This window comes from Chiloscyllium punctatum, chromosome 8 (genome assembly GCF_047496795.1).
Source record: "Chiloscyllium punctatum isolate Juve2018m chromosome 8, sChiPun1.3, whole genome shotgun sequence".
Taxonomy (NCBI): Eukaryota; Metazoa; Chordata; class Chondrichthyes; order Orectolobiformes; family Hemiscylliidae; genus Chiloscyllium; species Chiloscyllium punctatum.
The window spans coordinates 129,427,848-129,449,497 of record NC_092746.1 but is presented as its reverse complement, the minus strand read 5'-3'; the positions used below and the strand labels follow the sequence as shown (position 1 = coordinate 129,449,497).

At 45.6% G+C, this 21,650-nt stretch overlaps 1 protein-coding gene across 2 annotated transcripts in view; it reads left to right on the top strand.

The window, feature by feature from the left end:
- The window catches only part of ppp1r16a (protein phosphatase 1, regulatory subunit 16A), an 87,885-nt gene that overhangs the window by 49,266 nt on the left and 16,969 nt on the right, over positions 1 to 21,650 (top strand). The window contains exon 2 of one of the 2 annotated variants that reach the window (XM_072576494.1): positions 7,332 to 8,628. In XM_072576494.1, the coding sequence (XP_072432595.1) occupies positions 8,382 to 8,628 (247 nt within the window). In that variant the 5' untranslated portion in view covers positions 7,332 to 8,381. The remainder of the gene's footprint in view (positions 1 to 7,331; positions 8,629 to 21,650) is intronic. The other variant, XM_072576495.1, reaches the window with a different exon arrangement.

The window sequence follows — 21,650 nt, the reverse complement described above, 5'->3', positions numbered from 1 at the left end:
TGGATGTGGTGCCAGTTAAGTCTCAATTGTGTTATATTGCATTGAAATATCAGCCCTGCTACATCACATATTTTGCTACTTTTGGAACTCGCTGCATTAGTTAGTAATATTTTTTAAATTGAGCTTCTGAAACAAAGCTATTAATTGTTGAAGATAGACATAGTTTTACTGATGTGCAGTTGCTTTCACAATCCACTTAATTGAGTTTTCTGAAGAAGTAACGAAGAGGATTGATGAACGCAGCAGTAGACATGATCTGTTTGGACTTCAGTAAGGCGTTTGACAAGGTTCCCCATGGGAGACTGATTAGCAAAGTTAGATCTCATGGAATACAGGGAGAACTAGCCATTTGGATACAGAACTGGCTCAAAGGTAGAAGACAGAGGGTGGTGGTGGAGGGTTGTTTTTCAGATTGGAGGCTTGTGACCAGTGGAGTGCCACGAGGATCGGTGCTGGGTTCACTGCTTTTCGTCATTTATATAAATGATTTGGACGCGAGCATAAGAGGTACAGTTAGTAAGTTGGCAGATGACACCAAAATTGGAGGTGTAGTGGACAGCAAAGAGGGTTACCTCCAGATTACAACAGGATCTGGACCAGATGGGCCAATGGGCTGAGAAGTGGCAGATGGAGTTTAATTCAGATAAATGCGAGGTGCTGCATTTTGGGAAAGGCACATCAGGACAGGACTTATACACTTAATGGTAAGGTCCTGGGGGAGTGTTGCTGAACAAAGAGACCTTGGAGTGCAGGTTCATAGCTCCTTGAAAGTGGAGTTACAGGTAGATAGGATAGTGAAGAAGGCGTTTGGTATGCTTTCCTTTATTGGTCAGAGTATCGAGTACAGGAGTCAGGAGGTCATGTTGCGGCTGTACAGGTCATTGGTTAGGCCACTGTTGGAATATTGTGTGTAATTCTGGTCTCCCTGCTTGAGGAAGGGTATAGTGAAAGTTGAAAGGGTTCAGAAAAGATTTACAAGGATGTTGCCAGGGTTGGAGGATTTGAGCTACAAAGAGATGCTGAATAGGCTGGGGCTGTTTTCCCTGGAGCATCGGAGGCTGAGGGGTGACCTTTATAGAGGTTTATAAAGTCATGAGGGGCATGGAGAGGGTAAACCGATAAGGTCTTTTCCCCAGGATAGGGAAGTTCAGAACTAGATTTAAGATGAGAGAGGAATGATTTAAAAGGGATCTAAGTGGCTTTTCACACAGAGGGTGTTGCGTGCATAGAATAAGCTGCCAGAGGAACTGGTGGTGCCGATACAATTACAATACTTAAGAGGCGACTGGATGGGTATATGAATAGGAAGGGTTTGGAGAGATGTTGGCCAAATGCTGGCAAATGGGACTAGATTAATTTAAAATTAACTGTTCAGCATGGCTGAGTTGGACCAAAGGATCTATTTCCATGCTGTACATCTGTGACACTATCTTTGAAAATGTAAGATTAGCTCCCGGAGTAACATCATTGGCAATCTCTGCTTCTGTCTTCGTGCTCCACTGCTGAACATTCCTGTATTCGTTCCATTCCTGAAGCCAATCTGCACATAACAGTCACACAAATGACCAAGTCATCTGTTGTTGTGATGGTGGTTAAGGGACAGTGGAAAGAGCTTATGAGTGACCCATTTCATAGGGCAAACAGGCGCCATTTTAACATCGCAGCTGAAAGACAGCATCTCCAACTGTGCAGCACTCCCTCAGTGCTTCAGCGGAGAGTCAGCCTGGGTTTGTTCTCAAATTCTGCAGTGGGACTTGAACCTGCCACCTCCTGGGTCAGAACTCAGAATGTTACCCACTGAGACACTGCTGTCCAACCTGGGAGTTTTTCAGGCCTGCAGCTAATCTGTCACATTGACATGTCCGATAGAGGAACAGCTGTTTGCACGCAGTGTACTGTTTGTTTTTATAAAACACTAAAGAGACACATGCCACAACAGACTTCTAGATGGTGGCTGTCATTCAGAAAAGTCCATCTGTATTCCTTTACAGAACAATCCCTGCAACCTCACTGAGTCAGGCCTTTCCTTTCTTTCCTAGTAATCTCATTGGTCTGTATCCTTCCATTTATGGATCCACATTCAGAATGTCATTGATAGGGATCTCTGCTTTTATCCTTCTGCTGCACTCCTGAAAGTTCCCATATTCATTCTCATTCCATTTCTGAAGCAGTGGATGTTTTTAAGCATGTGGTGAGGGCTGCTGTACTTTGCACATCATCAGTTCCTTGTCTGTGATGGAATTGTATATCTCTGTCTGCTGCTGTCTGGAGAATGATCCCATGCTGATGGAACTTCCTCCTCCCCGATGTGAGAAACAGGGATTGCTACTGGCCTCTATCCTGTCATTCCAAATGAAGCTGAACCAACTCCGAGTGCTGATGGGTTTGTGTGTAAACAGTAACTGCAGTGCTGATCTATTGTTACTGGAAATGATCCAATTTGCAAACGGAACACAGCTGCTCACTTGCTCAGCAAACCGTTGTGCTGTGACATTCCTAGTCAGGTGAATTGGCCATGCTAAACTGCCCATAATGTTAGGTGCATTAATCAGAGGGAAATGGGTCTGGGTGGGTTACTCTTCAGAGGGTCAGTGTGGACTGGTTGGGCCAAAGGGCCTGTTTCCACATTGTAGGGAATCTAATCTAATCTATCATTTTCACTCTAAGCAATATCACACTCAATCAACTGTGCTCTCATTTCTTCAAAACTCTAAACTCCTATCTGTCATCTCTTCCTCGTCCCACTATTGAAATCCAAATTCATTTCTCCACTGACAACTATGTCACATTCTTTCTCGGTGCTACATCTCTCAAACTTCCTCAAACATAGGAAGGGCTAGGAGTAAAATAAGCCATTTGAATCCACAAGCCTGATTTGGGACTGATTGATCTAGATTTCAGCTTCAAATTCCTTCCTCTCCCCTGTATCCCTCCACCTTGCAAATCAAAAAAACAGTTGAACTCAGCCTTGTATTAATCCAGTGATCCCACTACCGTCTGGGGATAGGGCATTCCAAAGTTCACGATCCTCTAAGAGAAGGAATATCTCCTCATGTCCCTCTTAAAAGGGCAACTCCTTACTCTGGTTTCAGGTTTGGCTGAGAAGCAGCAAGCCATATTCCCACCGGGCAATCACAGAGTCATCATAGAATCCCAACAGTGTGGAATGGCTTATTTGGCCTAATACGGCCACACTGATCCTCCGAGTATCCCACCTAGACCCACTCCCACACACTATTACTCGACATTTCCCCTGCCTAATGCACCTAACCTACACATCCCTGAACACTATGGGCAATTTAACACGGCCAGTTCACCTAACTTGCACATCTTTGGACCGCAGGAGGAAACCGACACAGACACTGGGAGAATGTGCAAACTCCACACGTGCAGTCACCCAGGCTCAATCCCAGGTCCCTGGTGCTGTGAGGCCACAGTGTTAACCACTGGGCCACCATGTTGTGCAGTGGGGTTTGAGCTATAGGGAGAGGCTGAACAGGCTGGGGCTGTTTTCCCTGGAGCGTCGGAGGCTGAGGGGTGACCTTATAGAGGTTTACAAAATCATGAGGGGCATGGATAGGATAAATCTTTTCCCTGGGGTCGGGGAGTCCAGAGCTAGAAGGCATAGGTTTAGAGTGAGAGGGGAAAGATATAGAAGATAACTAAGGGGCAACTTTTTTACGCAGAGGGTGGTACGTGTATGGAATGAGCTGCCAGAGGAAGTGGTGGAGGCTGGTACAATTGCAACATTTAAAAGGCATCGGGATATGTATATGAATAGGAAGGGTTTGGAGAGATATTGGCCGGGCGCTGGCAGGTGGGACTAGATTGGGTTGGGATATCTGGTCAGCATGGATGAGTTGGACCGAAGGGTCTGTTTCTGTGCTGTACATCTCTAACACTCGATGGCTATCTTCAATGTGACAGAACCTAATCATTGTCCTTTTATATTCAATGGTATTGCCATCACTGGACACTGAATCCCTCACTCTCTCAACATATTGGGGGTCACCATTGCCCAGAAACTGAACTCTCCATATAAATAGTGGCAACAAGAGCAGGTCAGAGGCTGTGAGTTCTGCAGCAAGTAACTCACCACCTGACTCCCATCTGCAAGGTACAAGTCAGGAGTGAGATGGAATACTCCCCACTTGTCTGGATGAGTGCAGCTTCAACAACACTCAAGAAGCTCAACATCCAGGACCAGGTATTCTCTTTGTTTGGTATCACATCCACAACCATTCCGCCCAACGTTCAGAAGCAGCGGGGTGTACCATCTATAAGATGCACTGCAGAAATTCACCCAGGCTCCTTTGTAATAGCACCTTCCAAACCCATAAGCACTACATGTAGAGGGACAAGGGCAGCAGATATATGGGAATACCATTCCCTGCAAGTTCCCCTCCAAGCCATGCGCTATCCTGACTTGGAAATATATCACCGGTTCCTTCTCTGTTACTGGGTCAAAAACCTAAGGGGCATATTTCTAAGGTGAGATAAGAAAGACGCAGGGCAATGTTTTTTCAAAACATGGCGCGTGGTTCATGTGTGGAATGAACTTCCAGAGGTGGTGGTGGATGCGGGTACAGTTACAACATTTAAAAGGCATTTCGATAAGTATAAATGTTTGGAGGGATACGGGCTAAGTACAGACAGGTGGGACTAGTTTAGTTTGGGATTCTGCTTGGCATGGATTGGTTGGACCAAAGGGTCTATTTCCATGCTGTATGGCTCTGTGTATGACTGCAGTGGTTCAAGAAGGCAGCTCACCCCCACCTTCTCAAAAGCACAATGTCACCTAATTACAAACTGGTTGATTGGCTTTCCTTCCTTCCTCTCCTGCTGTGTTCAGCTATCTTGAACATCCTGTACTTTGTACTTTGTTCCTTTCGTTTCTTTTATACATCTGATGGCTTAACCTTGGGTATTATTCTCTGCTTAGAACTGTTTACTCTGTAACTTTCTCCAATCCTGTTAGTTACTTGCACCAGCTAATGAATTTCCCTGTGATATTTAGCTGCCTTACCTCGTGTTCCCGATTATAAGCGATTGTCGGCATTTTTGAGCTGTTTCCAATCTCTTGTCGCTGAGAGATCCTGGATATTCTGTAAAGCTTTAATCAAAAGTATTTGTTAACAGTTGAAAGGCATGTTTCAGATTCCTGTCTTTGGTGAAGTTACTCATAAGGCCTTCAGACTGAGATTTTATTCCTAATGCTGTACCATTTTAAAACTTGAAAGCTCGTTGGGAAATGGTGCAAGAGTTGAGCAGGAGACTGAAGATCATTTTGCATTGCTGTGGGGTGACCAGGTCTAAAATTGGCTCGCTCGAGTACTGAACCAACAACGCATTGGCAGGGTGCAAGTTGGTAGCAACCATATTATCAACCAGGTTAATAATCTTAATGTAAACTTTAGACGTTGGAATGGTTTACCTCAGAGAATGGTTGAAGTTATTGCATCTCTTACAGGGAAAATACACCAACTTTGAAGCTGAGAAAGGTAGGACCATGGCCTGATTAAGGCAAAGAAACGGAACAAATCAAACGTACTGAGTTGCCACTTCCTGTGCTGCTATATATGCCTGTTACTGTAGGATATTGTCTTTGACAGGGCTGTGATGTAGTCCAGCTGCAGGTGGTATATGTGGTTGGACCATCATCATGGAGTCATTTCCTTTCGCGGTGAGGTATTTGAAGATGTCTGCAGATCGTGGATCGATCCCTAGGCCTGAGCCAAGTGTTCTATGGTGATTTTGGTTATTTACAGGCTCATCCTTTTTAAATGTCACTGACCTGGAGGTCTCACCCCTCATTAACATCATTGTCTCATCAGTGACACATCTGTTTACTGTTGTGCTGGAAGTGAAGAAATTCAGCCTTCCTTACCCAGTCTGGCTGTAACCCCACAAGGGCTGGATGACAAAAAAAAGCTAGCTTGGCTTGAGCCTCACTCATCCTGAGAACATCCCTTACTGACAGTTGTGAATCAGCAGCTTGCGATGCAGCTACTATAAATAGAAAAAAGGCATGTTCCGTGGTGGATGAGGAACCCATAGAAATACAATGTTCTTTACACTCTTGAAAATGACTCCGCCCCTTCTCTCTCTAATCGCTGGGGTGATGTGGAGCTGCTGGTGTTGGACTGGGCTGGACAAAGTCTGAAGTCACACAACACCAGGTTATGGTCCAACAGGTTTAATTGAAATCACAAGCTTTCGGAGCACTGCCCCTTCATCAGGTCCTTCACCTCGCCTGAGAAAGGAACAGCCCTCAGCTCGTGAATTCAGATGAACCTGTTGGACTATAACCTGGTGTCATGTGACTTCTGACTTGTTCCCTGTGAGTGAGTTGTGAAATGTTTCACGTTTTTGCAATTATCAGTGTGCACTGATTGCAGTTTCTTATTTGAGTCTTACATTTTAAGTATCCCTTTCTCCCATTTTGAGGTAATGCCACTGTCAAGGGATTGGGAAACCGATCTGAGTCTTCTGCGATTCCTTGTGCGCGCTCTCCTCGCTTGTGCGCGCTCTCTCGAGCTCTTCATCATAGATGGCTTAGAGGGTTGTGTACACTTGGCCTGTTTTCCTTGGTTTTGAAATTTGAGAGAGCATTTAATCAAAGAGTTTAAAAGTAAACTGGGAATTCAGTAAGGTAGTGAAAAGCTTCTTTCTGCGGTGGAGGGAATTCAGGGTGGGACTGGGTCGTGCCAGGGCAGAACGTTTAAAGTTCTGGCCGAGCAATTCAGGCCTGAACAGAGTGTCCTGTGAGAGAAGCAACAGCCAACATTTTCAGTCCAGTGGCCTTTCTGTGAACAGTCCAGCAAACAGAGTTCTGATGAACGGTGACTGGGCTAAACACAGGAGTTCTGTTTTTCTCTCTACAGATATTGCCAGATATGCTGAGTCTCTCTTGCACTGCAACGTCCGTAATTCTCGTTTTATCCACTCTGGCTGACGTCAGGAAGCATTTCCTTACATGAGGAATGGAAATCTAGATATCTGCTCTCTTCTCCACCCATCCTCCAAAAAACACAGAAGCTTTGGGGGCAAGAAACCATTTGAAAATCTCAAGAATGCCGTTGCTTTGAGTAAGATTGTCAAGAGATGTAGAATAACAGGATGGTTTTGGGTTCCGCATCAGCCATGATCTGATTGAATGGGACAGGCTGGGAGGGCTGAATGGTCGCCTCCTGTTCTGGTGTTCCTAGATCACGTCAGGGTGTTGCGGTACTGACAGGGTTAACTCCGAAACGGTCGAGCTACGTTTGAGAGCTTTGTGTGTTGCACAACAGAGCCTTTATTGACGGTGTTTTGTTTTCATTCTCCCTCAGCAGCTCGACGTACTGACTGCATGAAGACCAGCTGAACCATGGGCAGCAGCTCAGTCACCTGGAGACAGAAAGGTGTGCATAATATCTGTGTAATTTAAACAACGCCAGCTCCTGGCTCGACACCTTCCTGATAACCAAACTACTCGAACCAGGTGACCTGGACTGAGAGCTTTGCTGCAAGGTCCTCAGAGGTGGATTCTTGACTAGAGATTATTTTGAGGGGTGGGCTACTTACCCCACAAGCAGCCAAGAAGTTTCGAGGCAATTGGAAGACAGACTTGTGTAGAGCAACTTAACAAATCACCACCATAACTATAATCGCTGGAGACCCTGAATGATCACGGTCTTGGGGAACGAATCACCTTTGACGTCGAATCGTGCAGACCCCTTGTTTATTAATGAACTCGGTGTCACACTGTCCTGGGCTACACTTGAATCCCTCCTCCCAGCTCTGACATTGCTGACTGGAATTGGTTGTGTGGGGGAGAGGGGTAAGAGGACATGTTGGCAACACTCCAGTAAAAAGTCTTTTGGCACCCTGTGTGTCGTAAATACCAGCCCCCACCCCTTCTCTAAACAGTACAGGCTCCTCCAAGGGAGTGGGGGGGGGGGGAATGCATTGTTATGGGATGTGAATGATGCCACAGTTTGATATCTGACAACAGCAGTTGTGTTTGTGGTATCTCTGCGTTTGGCCACGGCTCGACATGGAATACTTGAGTGAATAATCTGCAGACTTCCTTTTGTGTTTTCCTTTTACTTGATAAACGCAAGGACACAAACCGAGGAGCCGGGGGCTGGGGTGGAGATGGTGAAATATCAGCAGTGAGTTTGCCTTGAGTTTTCCTGGCACGATCCAGTATTATCATGGCAAGCACCATCCTGCCTCTCCTCTGAGGGTATGTGACAAGACAGCTGGACAGGAGACCTTCCTCGGCACTTGTTTCTGTTCTGGCATTTGTTCCAAAGTAAAAGCTAAGTTGTCACCCCCCCCCATACACCTGCCACTGCCCTGGGTGACCCACCCCCAACTTGGGGCTGTGAACTGTCATGGCAGAACACAGTGAGCTCCTGACAGAGCTGCCACTGGTCGGGAAAATGACCACGCAGGAACGGCTCAAACACGCTCACAAACGGCGTGCCCAGCAGCTGAAGAAGTGGGCGCAGTTCGAGAAGGACATGCAAAGCAAAAAAGTGAAGCATGACAAAAGGAAGAGCGACAGGGGTCTGAAGAGGATCCGGTTTCCTGACAATGTCCGCCTGCTGGAGGCAGCTTCTCGGAATGATGTCGAGGAAGGTAATGCCCCCTTTCTGTCTGTTGGTGCACTCTGGGGAGGGTGAGGGTAAGGACCAGGCCCCTGAACCTCTGACCACTACTCCATACTCACGGGTTTAGAAGAAAGTGAGGGTATCTCATAGAAACCTATAAAACTCTAACAAGAATAGACAGGGGATATACAGGGAGGATATTTCTAATATCTTTGGGGGGAAAGGTCCAGAACCATGGTCGCAGTCTAAAGGTATATAGAACATATAGAAAAGTACAGCACAGAACATGCTCTTTGGCCCACGATGTTGTGCTGAGGTTTAATCCTAATGTAAAATATAATAACCTAACCTTCGCACCCCTCAACTCACTGCTATCCATGTACATGTCCAGCAGTCGCTTAACTGTCCCCAATGACTCTGCTTCCACCATCACCGCTGGCAATGTGTTCCACGCATTCACAACTCTCTGCATAAAGAACCTTCCTCTGTCGTCTCCTCTATACCTTTCTCCTAATATCTTCAAGCTATGACCCCTCATACCAGTCCATCCTGCCCTGGGAAAAGTCTCTGACTATTGACTCTATCTTTTCCTCTCATTATTTTGTATACCTCAGTCAGGTCTCCTCTCTTCCTCCTTCTCTCCAGAGAGAAAAGTCTCAGCTTATTCAGCTTCACTTCATAAGGCAAGCCCTCCAGTCCAGGCAGCATCCTGGTAAACCTTCTTTGCACCCTCTCCAAAGCATCTGTATCTTTCCTATAGTAGGATGACCAGTATGGAGTAGGCTATTTAAGATAAAGAGGGGGAGAATGGGGAGCCTGTGGAAGCCTCTGCCCAGATAAAACCGTTAAGGCCAAAGCATTGAATGTTTTCAAGAAGGATTTTAATATAGTTGTTCAGGCTAAAAGGATCAAAGGATAAGGGGAGAAGCTGGGAACAGGGGACGGAGTTGGATGATTAGCCATGATCTTATTGAATGGTAGAGCAGACTCGAAGGGCCGAGTGGCCTCCATGTGCTCCTAATTTCAGTGCAGTCACATTTGGGTAGGCTACTCTTTATTCCTGGGGTTAAGGGAGTGACTGTACATGTTACAGTACATTATCAAGCTCCTAGCAGAGGCAGAGGGTGTCTCCAGGAAGCAATAAGAAAATAATACCAGGGGCATTGAGGAGCGGCAATGTTCATAAGTTCAGTGGAAGAGAGAATGTGGTTGGAGACAGTATTCTGTTTAATGAAACCACCGACTATAATCACTGCATGAGAATGTTGAGCACCAATAAGACAAGTTTATATAGAGTTGAGGCTTTGAGTTATTGCCTATTGCGTGGCATTTATTGTGTGATCAAAGTTTGTGAGAAGGTTTGTAGCTCAGGTGCTCGTTGTTGTGGTTCTGTTCGCCGAGCTGGGAATTTGTGTTGCAGACGTTTCGTCCCCTGTCTAGGTGACATCCTCAGTGCTTAGGAGCCTCCTGTGAAGCGCTTCTGTGATCTTTCCTCCGGCATTTATAGTGGTTTGTCTTTGCTGCTTCCGGTTGTCAGTTCCAGCTGTCAGCTGCAGTGGCCGGTATATTGGGTCCAGATCGATGTGTTTGTTGATAGAATCTATGGATGAGTGCCATGCCTCTAGGAATTCCCTGACTGTTCTCTGTTTGGCTTGTCCTATAATAGTAGTGTTGTCCCAATCGAACTCATGTTGCCTGTCATCTGCGTGATTTGCTACTAAGGATAGCTGGTCGTGTCGTTTCGTGGCTAGTTGGTGTTCAAGGATACGGATCGTTAGCGTTTTCCTGTTTGTCCGATGTAGTGTTTTGTGCAGTCCTTGCATGGGATTTTGTACACTACGTTGGTTTTGCTCATGTTGGGTATCAGGTCCTTTGTTCTGGTGAGTTGTTGTCTGAGAGTGGCTGTTGGTTTGTGTGCTGTTATGAGTCCTAGTGGTCGCAGTAGTCTGGCTGTCAGACTACGAAAGCAACCACCCCAACACACACAAATGAAGTTGCATTAAAACACCGTTCAAAAGGGCCACAACACACTGCAGCACACCAGAACTGCAAAAAGAGGAAGAAGAACACCTCTACAATGTATTCGCCAAAAACGGATACCCCCGCAATTTCATCAACAGATGCCTAAGAGAAAGACAACGGAACGAGGACATGCCGCAACCCAAAGGACTAGCCACGTTACCATACATCAAGAACATTTCTGAACTGACAGCCAGACTACTACAACCACTAGGACTCATAACAGCACACAAACCAACAGCCACTCTCAGACAACAACTCACCAGGACAAAGGACCCGATACCCAGCATGAGCAAAACCAATTGTGTGATGTGGGCATCACTGACAAGGCAGGTATTTGCTGCTCATCTGTAAGAATGACTGACTGACAATATCCTTCAGGAAAAAAAATCTAAGGTCTTGGATGGGTTTTTACAGCATTCAATGCTGTTTTCATGGTCAGCATCACTGAGACTAGTTTTACATTCCAGATATAATGTTCCCCTGAGAGCTGGATATATAAAAACATCTGCTATTCACTAAGCCTACTGACTCCAATCTTCCTCCCAGCCAGCTTCCTGTCATCACTCCTTCCCTTTCTCCCTGGAACAGTGTGCCCTCTTCCCTGTGGCCCTCTGAGGTTCATGTGTGGCAGTGACTTCCAGTCAGTGCTGCAGTCCACGTTCACCGCAGTGTGAGGAGAGGGAATGTGGCTCTGGAACTACTGTATCCATTCCACTCCAGCATTTCTACTGTCTTCCTTTGTGTCTATAAAAGATTTACCTGGCCCAGTACCAGAGCACTGCCACCATCAGGCAGTAAGATGTAGGAGCAGAAGAAACCTACTCAACTCTTGAGTTTGATCTGATCATCCTCAACCCCACTTTCCCTGAAACGCTTGATTCTTTCATTAATTAAAAATCTGTCTATCTCAGCCTTGAGCAAAAGTAATGACCTAAGCTCTCCACCCCTCTGTGGCAAAGTTTTCCACCGATTCACTATCCTCCAAGAGAAGAAATTGGAACATAGAAACATTTAGTCCTTTGAGTCCACTCTGTGATTCAACAAGTTCATGGCTGATCTGATTTTATCTTCAACTCTACATTCCTGCATTTTTTTTAAAGAGTAAAGAGAAGACCTTTTAAGAACAGAGATAAGGAGGAACTTCTTTCACCAGAGAGTGGGGAATCTATGGAATTCATTCCCACAGAAGGCTGTGCAGGCCAGGTTATTGAGTATATTTAAGATGGAGATAGGTTCTTGATTGGTAAGGGGATCGAAGGTTACTGGGAGAAAGTGGGAGAATGGCGTTGAGAAAGCTATCAGCCATGGTGGAGCAAACACGTTGGGCTAAATGGCCTAATTTCTGCTCCTGTGATGTGACTTATGATCTTATATCCCTGCTATTGTTTCGTCCCTTTGGTCACCAAGAATGTATCTACCTTTTGTCTTAAATGTATTTGAGGAAAGGAATTTGAAAGTGTCTTGACCCACTGAGAGTGAAAACCGTTTCCTCATTTTCTCCCCCCACCAACCCCAACATATTTTTCAAAGTCTGACCTCTAGTTCTAGATTCTCCCACAGGAGGAATTTGGACAAATGCATGGATAGGAAAGGATTAAAAAGATATGTGCCAAGTGCTGGGAAATGGGGTTAGTGTGGATGGTCAGTTTGGGCCAGAGGGCCTGTTTCTGGCAGGACTCTTTGACACCGAGTCAAATCCCCTCAGAGTCTTTTATGTTTCTATAAAGTCACCTCTGACTCTTCTAAACCCCAGAGGATACCAGCCCAGCCTATCCAGCCTTCCCTCATAAGGCAATCCATTCATTCCAAGGAGTAGTCAAGTAAACCTTCTCTGAACTGTTTCCATTGTATTAACATCCTTTCCTAAGTACGGTGAGCGGTATGTACACCCATATTCCAAGTGCGGTCTCATCAATGCAGTGCATTACTGCAGCATAATCTTCCTACTCTTTTATCTAATTTCCCTCACAATAAACCATCACATTTCTATCAGCTTTCTTGATTACTTGCAGACTAACCTTCTGTGATTCATGCACTTGGACACCCAGATCCCTCTGTATCTCAGAACTCCGCACTCTCTCTCACCATTTAGATAATGTGCTTCGCTGTTAGTCTTTCTGCCAAAGTGGATAATTTCACATTTTCCCACAATGGAATTACAGACCAGTCAGTCTTATGTTGATGGTGGACAAATTATTGGAGAGGGTTCTGAGATACATGATTTATGTCCATTTGGAAAAGCATAGTTTTGTTTAGAGATAGTCACCATGGCTTTGTGAGGGGTAGGTCATATTTCACAAGCCTTATTGACTTCTTTGAGGATGTGCCAAAACACATTGTTGAAGGTAGAGCAGTGGATGTGGTGTATATGGGATCTTAGCAAGGCATTTGCCAATGGGGAAAGAAAGGAGACATGGGATACAGGGACACCTGGCTGTCTGGGTACAGAATTGGCTGGCCCATAGAAGACAGAGGGTGGTGGTAGATGGAAAGTATTCAGCCTGGACCTCGGTGACCAGTGGTGTTCCACAAGGATCTGCTCTGGGATCTCTGCCGATTGAGATTTTTATAAATGACTTGGATCAGGAAGTAAGTTAAAGTTTGCTGATGACATGAAGGTTGGTGGAGTTGTGGATAGTGTGGGGGGCTGTTGTAGGTTGCAATGGGACATTGACAGGATGCAGAGCTGGGCTGAGAAGTGGCAGATGGAGTTCAACCTGGAAAATGTGAAGTGATTCATTTTGGAAGGTCAAATTTGAATGCAGATTATAGGGTTAAAGGCAGAATTTGTGGCAGTGTAAAGGAACAGAGGGATCTTGGGGTCCACATCAGTAGATTCCCCAAGATAGCCACCCAAGTGGATAGGGTTGTTAAGAAGGCATATGCTGTGTTGGCTTTTATTAACAGGGGGATTGAGTTTAAGAGCCGCGAGGATATGCTGCAGCTCTATAGAGCCCTGGTTAGACCACACTTGGAATATAGTGTTCAGTTCTGGTCACCTCTTTATAAGTAAGATGTGGAAGCTTTAGAGAGGGTGCAGAGGAGATTAGCCAGGATGCTGCCTGGACTGGAGGCTGTGTCTTATGGAGAAAGGTTGAGGGAGCTAGGGCTGTTCTCATTGGAGCAAAGGAGGATGAGAGGTAACTTGATAGAGGTGTATGAGATGATGCAAAGCATAGATACAGTGGATAGCCAAAGAGATTTTCCCAGAGTGGAAATGGCTATCACGAGGCGGCATCATTTTAAGGTGATTGGAGGAAGGTTTAGGGGAGATGTCCGAGGTAGGTGGGTGTGTGGAATGCACTGCTGGCGGTGGGAGTAGAGTCAGAGACATTAGGGATATTTTAAGCAACTCTTGGATAGGCACATGGAAGATAATACAATGAGGGTGTGTAGGTTAGTCTGATCTTAGAGTAGGATAAAGGGCTGGCACAACACCTAGGGCTGAAGGGCCTGTACTGTACCGTACTGTTCTATGTTCACTATTTGCTAGATCTTTGTTCTCTCACTGAACCTGTCTACATCCCTTTGTCAGCTGCTTATGTCTTCTACATGGTTCACTTTCCTACCCAGCCAAGCGTCTCTCCATGCCAGTACATTACCCACGACAGCATGAGCTTCTGTTTTCCCCAGTAACCTTTAATGTGGCAACTTATCAAATTCCTCCTCATCTCCACGTTAAATGTTGAACCCTTACTCCAAGATCAAGTCCCCTATAAATTGCAGGGTGTGGATTGATGGAGATTGTTGTGAGAGAGAGGGAAGAAGAGTCATTACAGGGGCTTTGCTGGTTATAGTTGGTTCGGTAACCATCACAGACAGCTAAACGACATTGCAGATGTGTTGGAGGAGGGTGGCCTGGCCTTGTCTGGGTTGATGTTTCATTGTCCACAGTGCAGACAATACAATAATACTCTCGAGTAACAGGCAATAGTGTAGTACTGGGATAGACTTCGCCAGAAGACCAGAGAGTTTCATTGGAACAGGCGTAGACCCTCAAGCCTGTTCCATCATTTAATGAGATCATGACCTTTGGCCCATAACCCTTCATATCTTCGTTTAACAAAAATGTATCTGTCTTAGAGTTAAAATCAACACTGATCCAGCATCCACTGCTGTATATGGAAGAGAGTTCCAAACCTCTCCCACACTCACCCATGCTAACCAAGTGTCCCAAACTAAACTCGTCCCACTTGCCTGCATTCAGTGGATATCCCTCTAAACTTTTCCTATTCTTGTATTTATCCAAGTGTCTTTTAAATGTTGTAACTGTACCTGTATCTACCACTTGCTCTGGCAGTTCATTCCACAAACGAACCCCCCTCGGTATGAAAAAGTAACCCCTCAAGTCCCTTTTTTAAATTATCTCCCTCTCGTCTTAAAAATATGTCCCCTAGTTTTGCCTCTTTCCCCCCCCGTCCGCCCCGGGAAAAGATTTTTGCTATTCACCTTATCGTAAGGGTGTGTTTCTGGCCCTAATTCTCAGATTATGTCCCCTAGTCCTAGAATCCTTAACCAACGAAAATAGTTTCTTTATCTACCCTGTCTTTACCTGTTAATATCGTGAAGATTTCAATCAGTTCACCCTTTAACTTGCTAAATTCCAGAGAAAATAGGCCTAATTTGTGTCATCTCACCTCATAATTTAATTCCTGTATTCCAGGTATCATTCATATAAATCTACAGTGTACTCCCTCCAAAGCCAATCTTTTCTTCCGAAGGTGTGATGCCCAGTTTCAGTGGCTGAGGTACAGTACAGGAGTTGGGAGGTCCTATTGCGGCTGTATAGGACACTGGTTAGACCACTTTTTTGGAATATTGCTTGCAATTCTGGTCTCCTTCCTATCAGAAAGATATTGTGAAACTTGAAAGGATTCAGGAAAGATTTACAAGGATGTTGCCAGGGTTGGAGGATTTGAGCTACAGGGAGAGGCTGAACAGGCTGGGGCTGTTTTCCCTGGAGCGTCAGAGGCTGAGGGGTGACCTTATAGAGGTTTATAAAATCATGAGGGGCATGGATAGGGTAAATAGACAAAGTCTCTTCCCTGGGGTCGGGGAGTCCAGAACTAGAGGACATAGGTTTAGGGTGAGAGGGGAAAGATATAAAAGAGACCTAAGGGGCAGCTTTTTCACACAGAGAGTGGTACACGTATGGAATGAGCTGCCAGAGAATGTGGCGGAGGCTGGTACAATTGCAACATCTAAGAGGCATTTGGATGGGTATATGAATAGGAAGGGTTTGGAGGGATGTGGGCCGGGTGCTGGCAGGTGGGACTAGATTGGGTTGGGATATCTGCTTGGCATGGATGGGTTAGACCGAAGGATCTGTTTCTGTGCTGTACATCTCTATGACTCCCTGACTGACACTGAAACAGAGGCAAGAGATTTTCTGATTGAGAGGAGGCAGGGGCTGGAATATTGACCTGGGGTCAATGGGAGACTAGTACAATGAACAGTCCAGTGCACTGTGGAACATTGAAGGGTGTTACAAACATAAAGTCAGTTTGTTCTCTTCAGACACAGCGTGTCATGTCACTCCAGCACTTGCTGTCTTGTTACAGTTTGCCAGCATTTATTTAATCAGTTTAGCAGCTATCGTGTATCATGACGCATTGCTTTGGTGAGAGCAGACTCCGTCACCTCCCAAAAATAAATATCGCAAGTACTAGCCTGTGTGGTCAGCGTAGAGTCCTAGATGTCTGCAGGACAGAAAGCAGCCCTTTGGCCATTGAGTCTGCACTGATCACCTTGGTACGAGAAGGATCTGGGGCAGCAGACAGCAGCTACTGAGGCCAGAGAATCGACAGCTTCAGGAGTCCCTGCTGAGCTGTCATGTTAGAAATACATGTGGTGGATTGAAGGCCATTCAGCCTGCCACGCCTGTGTCAGCTCTTTAAGAGAACTGGCCAAGTAAATTATAACTCCCCTGCATGTATTCCACAGCCCTGTAAACTTCACAGTAAAGAGGTGTTTGTTGGGGACCAATACTGGGTCCACTTTTGTTTGTCATTTATATAAATGATTTGGATGAGAATATAGGAGACAGGGGTAGTACGTTTGCAGATAATGCCTAAATTGGTGACATAGTGGACGGTGAAGGAGGTGATCTAAGATTACAAAGAGATCCTCATTAATTGGATCACTGGGCTTGAGGAGTGGCAGGTGCAAGTTAATTCTTGTACAGTTGATGTTCGGGCCCTGGGTAAAATGGAGGGGCCTTTTATTTATTTATATTTTAATTCGTTCATGGGATGCGGGTGTCACTGACTAGGCCAGCCAGGCCATACTAGGCCAGTATTTATTGCCTGTCCCTAATTGCCCAGAGGGCAGTTAAGAGTCAACCACATTGCTGTTGGCCTGGAGTCACGTGTAGGCCAGACCAGGTAAGGATGACCGTTTCCTTCCCTACAGGACATTAGTGACCCAGTTGGGGTTTTCTGACAATCGACAATGGATTCGTGGTCAATTAGACCCTTAATTCCAGATTTTTTTTTTTGTTGAATACAAGTTCCACCATCTTTGAGCTCAGGTCCCCAGAACATGTCCTGGGTCTCAAAGTGACCTAGGAGCGCAGGTACCTAATTCTTTGACATTTACATCCTATGTGCACAGGGTCGGTATAAAAGGCGTTTGTCACACTTGCCTTTATCGCTCAGTCCTTTGAGTGTAGGAGTTGGAAGGTCATACTGAGGTTATACAGGACATTGGGAAGGCCTCCTACAGAGTACTATGCCCTCTTTCGATCGCCCAGCTATAGGAAGGATATTATTAAGCTGGAGACGATTCGGAAAAGATTTAGAAGGACGTTACATACAAGTTTGAGAGGTGACCTTACAAAAGTTTATAAAATAATGAGGGGCATGGATAGAGTTAGTGGTAGTTGTCTTTTCCTTAGGATGGGAGATTTCAAGACGTGAGGGCACAGTTATAAAGTGAGAGGAGAGAGATTTAACAAAAGACATGAGGGGCAACCTATTCACAGAGGGTGGTTCATGTGTGGAATGAACTTCCAGAGGGTAGGGATGGATGTGGGTACAGTTACAAAGTTTAAAAGTCATCTGGTAAGTACATGAATAGGAAAGGTTTGGAGGGCTATGGCCAGGAGCAGGCAGGTGGGGCTAGTTTAGTTTGGGATTGTGTTTGGCATGGACTGGTTGGGCCAAAGAGTCTGTTTCTGTATGACTCTGTCTGACAATAAAAGCCTAATCTGGGAGGGTCTGATGGGACAGCGTAGAGGTGGTTTTATTGTCTGTCTTACCCTGTGCTGTACCAGTCCTAGGAATGTTTGAAGGGGAGTTGCCAAAAGAACTTACTTTTGGTTTAAAAAAAGTTGAGGGATGTTTACTGTCTATCCTGCCCTGTGCTGTGCCTGATCTCTGAGTGTCTGATGGGAAAGTGTAGAGGGGCCTTTTAAGTAATTATGGCAAAGGATAGAACTTTGACTTTTTGATCAGTTCTAAGTTGGACTAAAACTAATTTTGATATTAGACAGGAATTTTCAAAAGTTGATGGGGGAGGCTATTCACAGGTAAAGGGACAGATGGGAAGTGGGATGCATTTAAGAATGAGATAACGAGAGTACAGAGTCAGGACGTTCCTGGTAGAGTGAGGGGCGAGGCTGGTAGGTGTGGGGAATGCTGGGTGACTGGGAAATTGACTGGTTTAGAGAAAGGGGGAGATATAAGTCAAGTGTAGACAGCTGGGATCCAGTGAATTCCTAGAGGTGTATAAGGACATGGAATATACTTAAGAGGGAAATCAAGAGGCCAAAAATGGGACATGGAATAACACTATTAGCTAAAGCTAAGGAAAATCCAAAGATTTAAAGGATAAAGACTAACTACAGAGCGAATACGGCCCTGTAAAGATCAACAAGGCTGTCTATGCATGGAACCGCAGGAGGTGTGTGAGATACTAACCAAGTATTTTGTATCAGTGTTCATTGTGGAGAAGGATATGGAAGCTAGGGAACTTAGGGAAATAAATTGAGCTGTCTTGAAAAATCTCCATATTACAGAGGAGAAGTTGCCAGAGATCTTAAAATGCATAAATCCCCAAGACCTGATCAGGTGTACCCTAGAACTCTGTGGGAAGCTAGGGAAGTGAGTGCTGGGCCCCTTGCTGAGATATTTGTATCATCGATAGTCACAGGTGAGGTGCCGGAAGACTGGAGGTTGGCAAACGTGGTGCCAAGTTTAAATGTGGTAAGGAAAAGCCAGGGAAAGACAGACCAGTGAGCCTGACGTCGGTGATGGGCAAGTTGTTGGAGGGAATCCTGAGGGACAGGATGTACATGTATTTGGAAAGGCAAGGACTGATTAGGGATAGTCAACATGGCTTTGTGCGTGGGAATCATGTCTCACAAACTTGATTGAGTTTTTTGAAGAAGTAACAAAGAGGATTGATGTGGGCAGAGCAGTAGATGTGATCTATATGGACTTCAGTAAGGTGTTTGACAAGGTTCCCCATGGGAGACTGATTAGCATGGTCATCGTTACATCATAGAATCCATCCCTACAGTGTGGAAACAGGCCCTTCAGCCCAACAAGTCCACACTGACCCTCCAAAGAGAACCCACCCAGACCCATTCCCCTATCCTATTCCTCTATATTTACCCCTGACTAATGCACCTCACCTACACATCTGTGAACACTATGGGCAATTTAGCATGGCCAATTCACCTAACCTACACATCTTTGGACTATGGAAGTACCCAGAGGAAATCCAAGCAGACATGGGGAGAATAGGCAACTCCACACAGTTGTCCAAGGTTAAATCTCATGGGATACAGGGAGAACTAGCCATTTGGATCCAGAATTGGCTCAAAGGTAGAAGACCGAAGGTGGTGGTAGAGGGTTGTTTTTCAGACTGGAGGCCTGTGACCAGCAGTTTGTCACAATGATCGGTGCTGGGTCCACTGCTTTTCATCATTTATATAATTGATTTGGATGTGAACATAGGAGGGATAGTTAGTAAGTTTGCAGATGACACTGAGCAGGACAAGTAGTGATCTCAGGTTTGCAACCAGTGCCACGAGATAGTGAGGTGAGGAACAGTCATCGAATGCAGCTTAACATGTGGCTGTGAGGCTGGTGTAGGAGGGAGGGTTTCAGACACCCAGACCATTGGGATACCTTCTGGGGAAGGTGGGACCTGTACATGAAGGATGGGTTGCACCTGAACTGGAGGGGCACAAATGTCCTGGGCGTGTGGTTTGGGGAGGGTTTAAACTAGCTTGGCGGGGGGGGGGGGGGTGGGGTGGGAACCGGACCTGCATATCTGCAGGGATTAGTTGTAGATGGGGCAGTGAAGGGATGCAGTGAATCTATTGGGAAGGTTTCTCACGTGATGAAATAAAGGCATCGGCTAAAGTGTGTCTGCTTTAACGCAAGGAGCATCGGAAATAAGAGTGATGTACTTAGAGCATGGATCAGTAGTTGGGACTGTGATGTTGTGGCCATCAGAGACATGGGTTTCAAAGGGGCAGGGATGGTTGTTTGATGTTCCAGGGTTTAGAACATTTAAAAAGAACAGGGAGGGTGGAAAAGAGGAGGGGGTGTAGCATTGCTAATCAGAGAGTGCATCACAGCTACAGAAATGAAGGTTTGTCTACTGAGTCAGTATGGTTGGAAGTTAGGAACAGCAAGGGAACAGCGACCACATTGGGGGTTTTCTACAGACCCCCAAATAGCAGTAGAGAGATTGAAGAACTCATAGGGGGGCAGATTTTGGAAAAATGCAGATGCAGCAGGGTTGTTATTATGGGTGACTTCAACTTTCCCAATATTGACTGAAACCACATAAGTGCAGATGGTTTGGATGGAGCCATTTTTGTCAGGTGTGCTCAGGAGGGTTTCCTTACTCAGTATGTAGACAGGCCGATGAGGGGAGAGGCCATTTTGGATTTGGTGCTCAGCAATGAGCCAGGACAGGTGTCAGAGCTTGCAGTGGGAGAGCACTTTGGTGACAGTGATCACAACTGCCTCACATTTACCACAGCCTTGGAGAGGGAAAGGAGCAGTTACCAAGGGAAGATGTTTAATTGGGGGAAAAGGAAATTATGACACTATCAGACAAGAGTTGGGAAGTACAGATTGGGAGCAATTGTCCCACGTAAAGGGCACAGCAGACATGTGGAGACTGTTTGTTTAAGGAGCAGTTGTTGCGAGTGATGCATAAATCTGTTCCTCTGAGACAGGTAAGAAGGGGTAAGATTAAGGAACCTTGGATGACAGGAGCTTCTCGTCAAAAGGAAGATGGTACCTTTCATAAGGTGGAGGAATCCAGGATCTAGCACAGCTTTAGAATATTACAGGTTTGTTAGAAAGGAGCTCAAAATTGGACAGAGAGGCAGGGAGCAAGCAAAAGGCTTGGCAGGAAGGATTAGGGAGAACCCAAAGGCATTTTACTCATATGTGAGGAATAAGACAATGATCAGGGAGAAGGTAGGGTTGATCAGGGATAGCGGAGAGAACTTGTGCGTGGAGTCTGAGCAGATAGGGGAAGCCCTAAATGAGGTTTTTTGCTTCGGTTCTCACTAAGGAAAGGGACCTTGTAGTGAATGAGAACTTTGAGGAGCTGGGAAATAGGCCTGAACAGATCAAGATTGAGGAAGTTGATGTGCTGGAAATTTTGGCAGACGTTAAGATTGATAAGTCCCCAGGGCCAGACCAGATTTATCCCAGGCTGCTCCAGGAAGCGAGAAAGGAGGTTGCTAAGCTGCTGGCAAAGATCTTCGCCTCCTCACCCTCCACGGGAGTTGTACCGGAGGATTGGAGGGAGGCAAATGTTGTTCCTCTTTTCAAGAAGGGTAATAGGAAAATCCCGGGTAATTACAGACCAGTCAGTCTTTCGTCTGTAGTCAGCAAAGTTTTGGAAAGAATTCTGAGAAATAGGATTTATGACTATTTGGAAAAGCATAGAGTGATTAAAGGCAGTCAGCCTGGTTTTGTGAGGAGCAGGTCATGCCTCACAAATCTTATTGAGTTCTTTGAGGAGGTGTCAAGACAGGTCGACGATGGTAGAGCA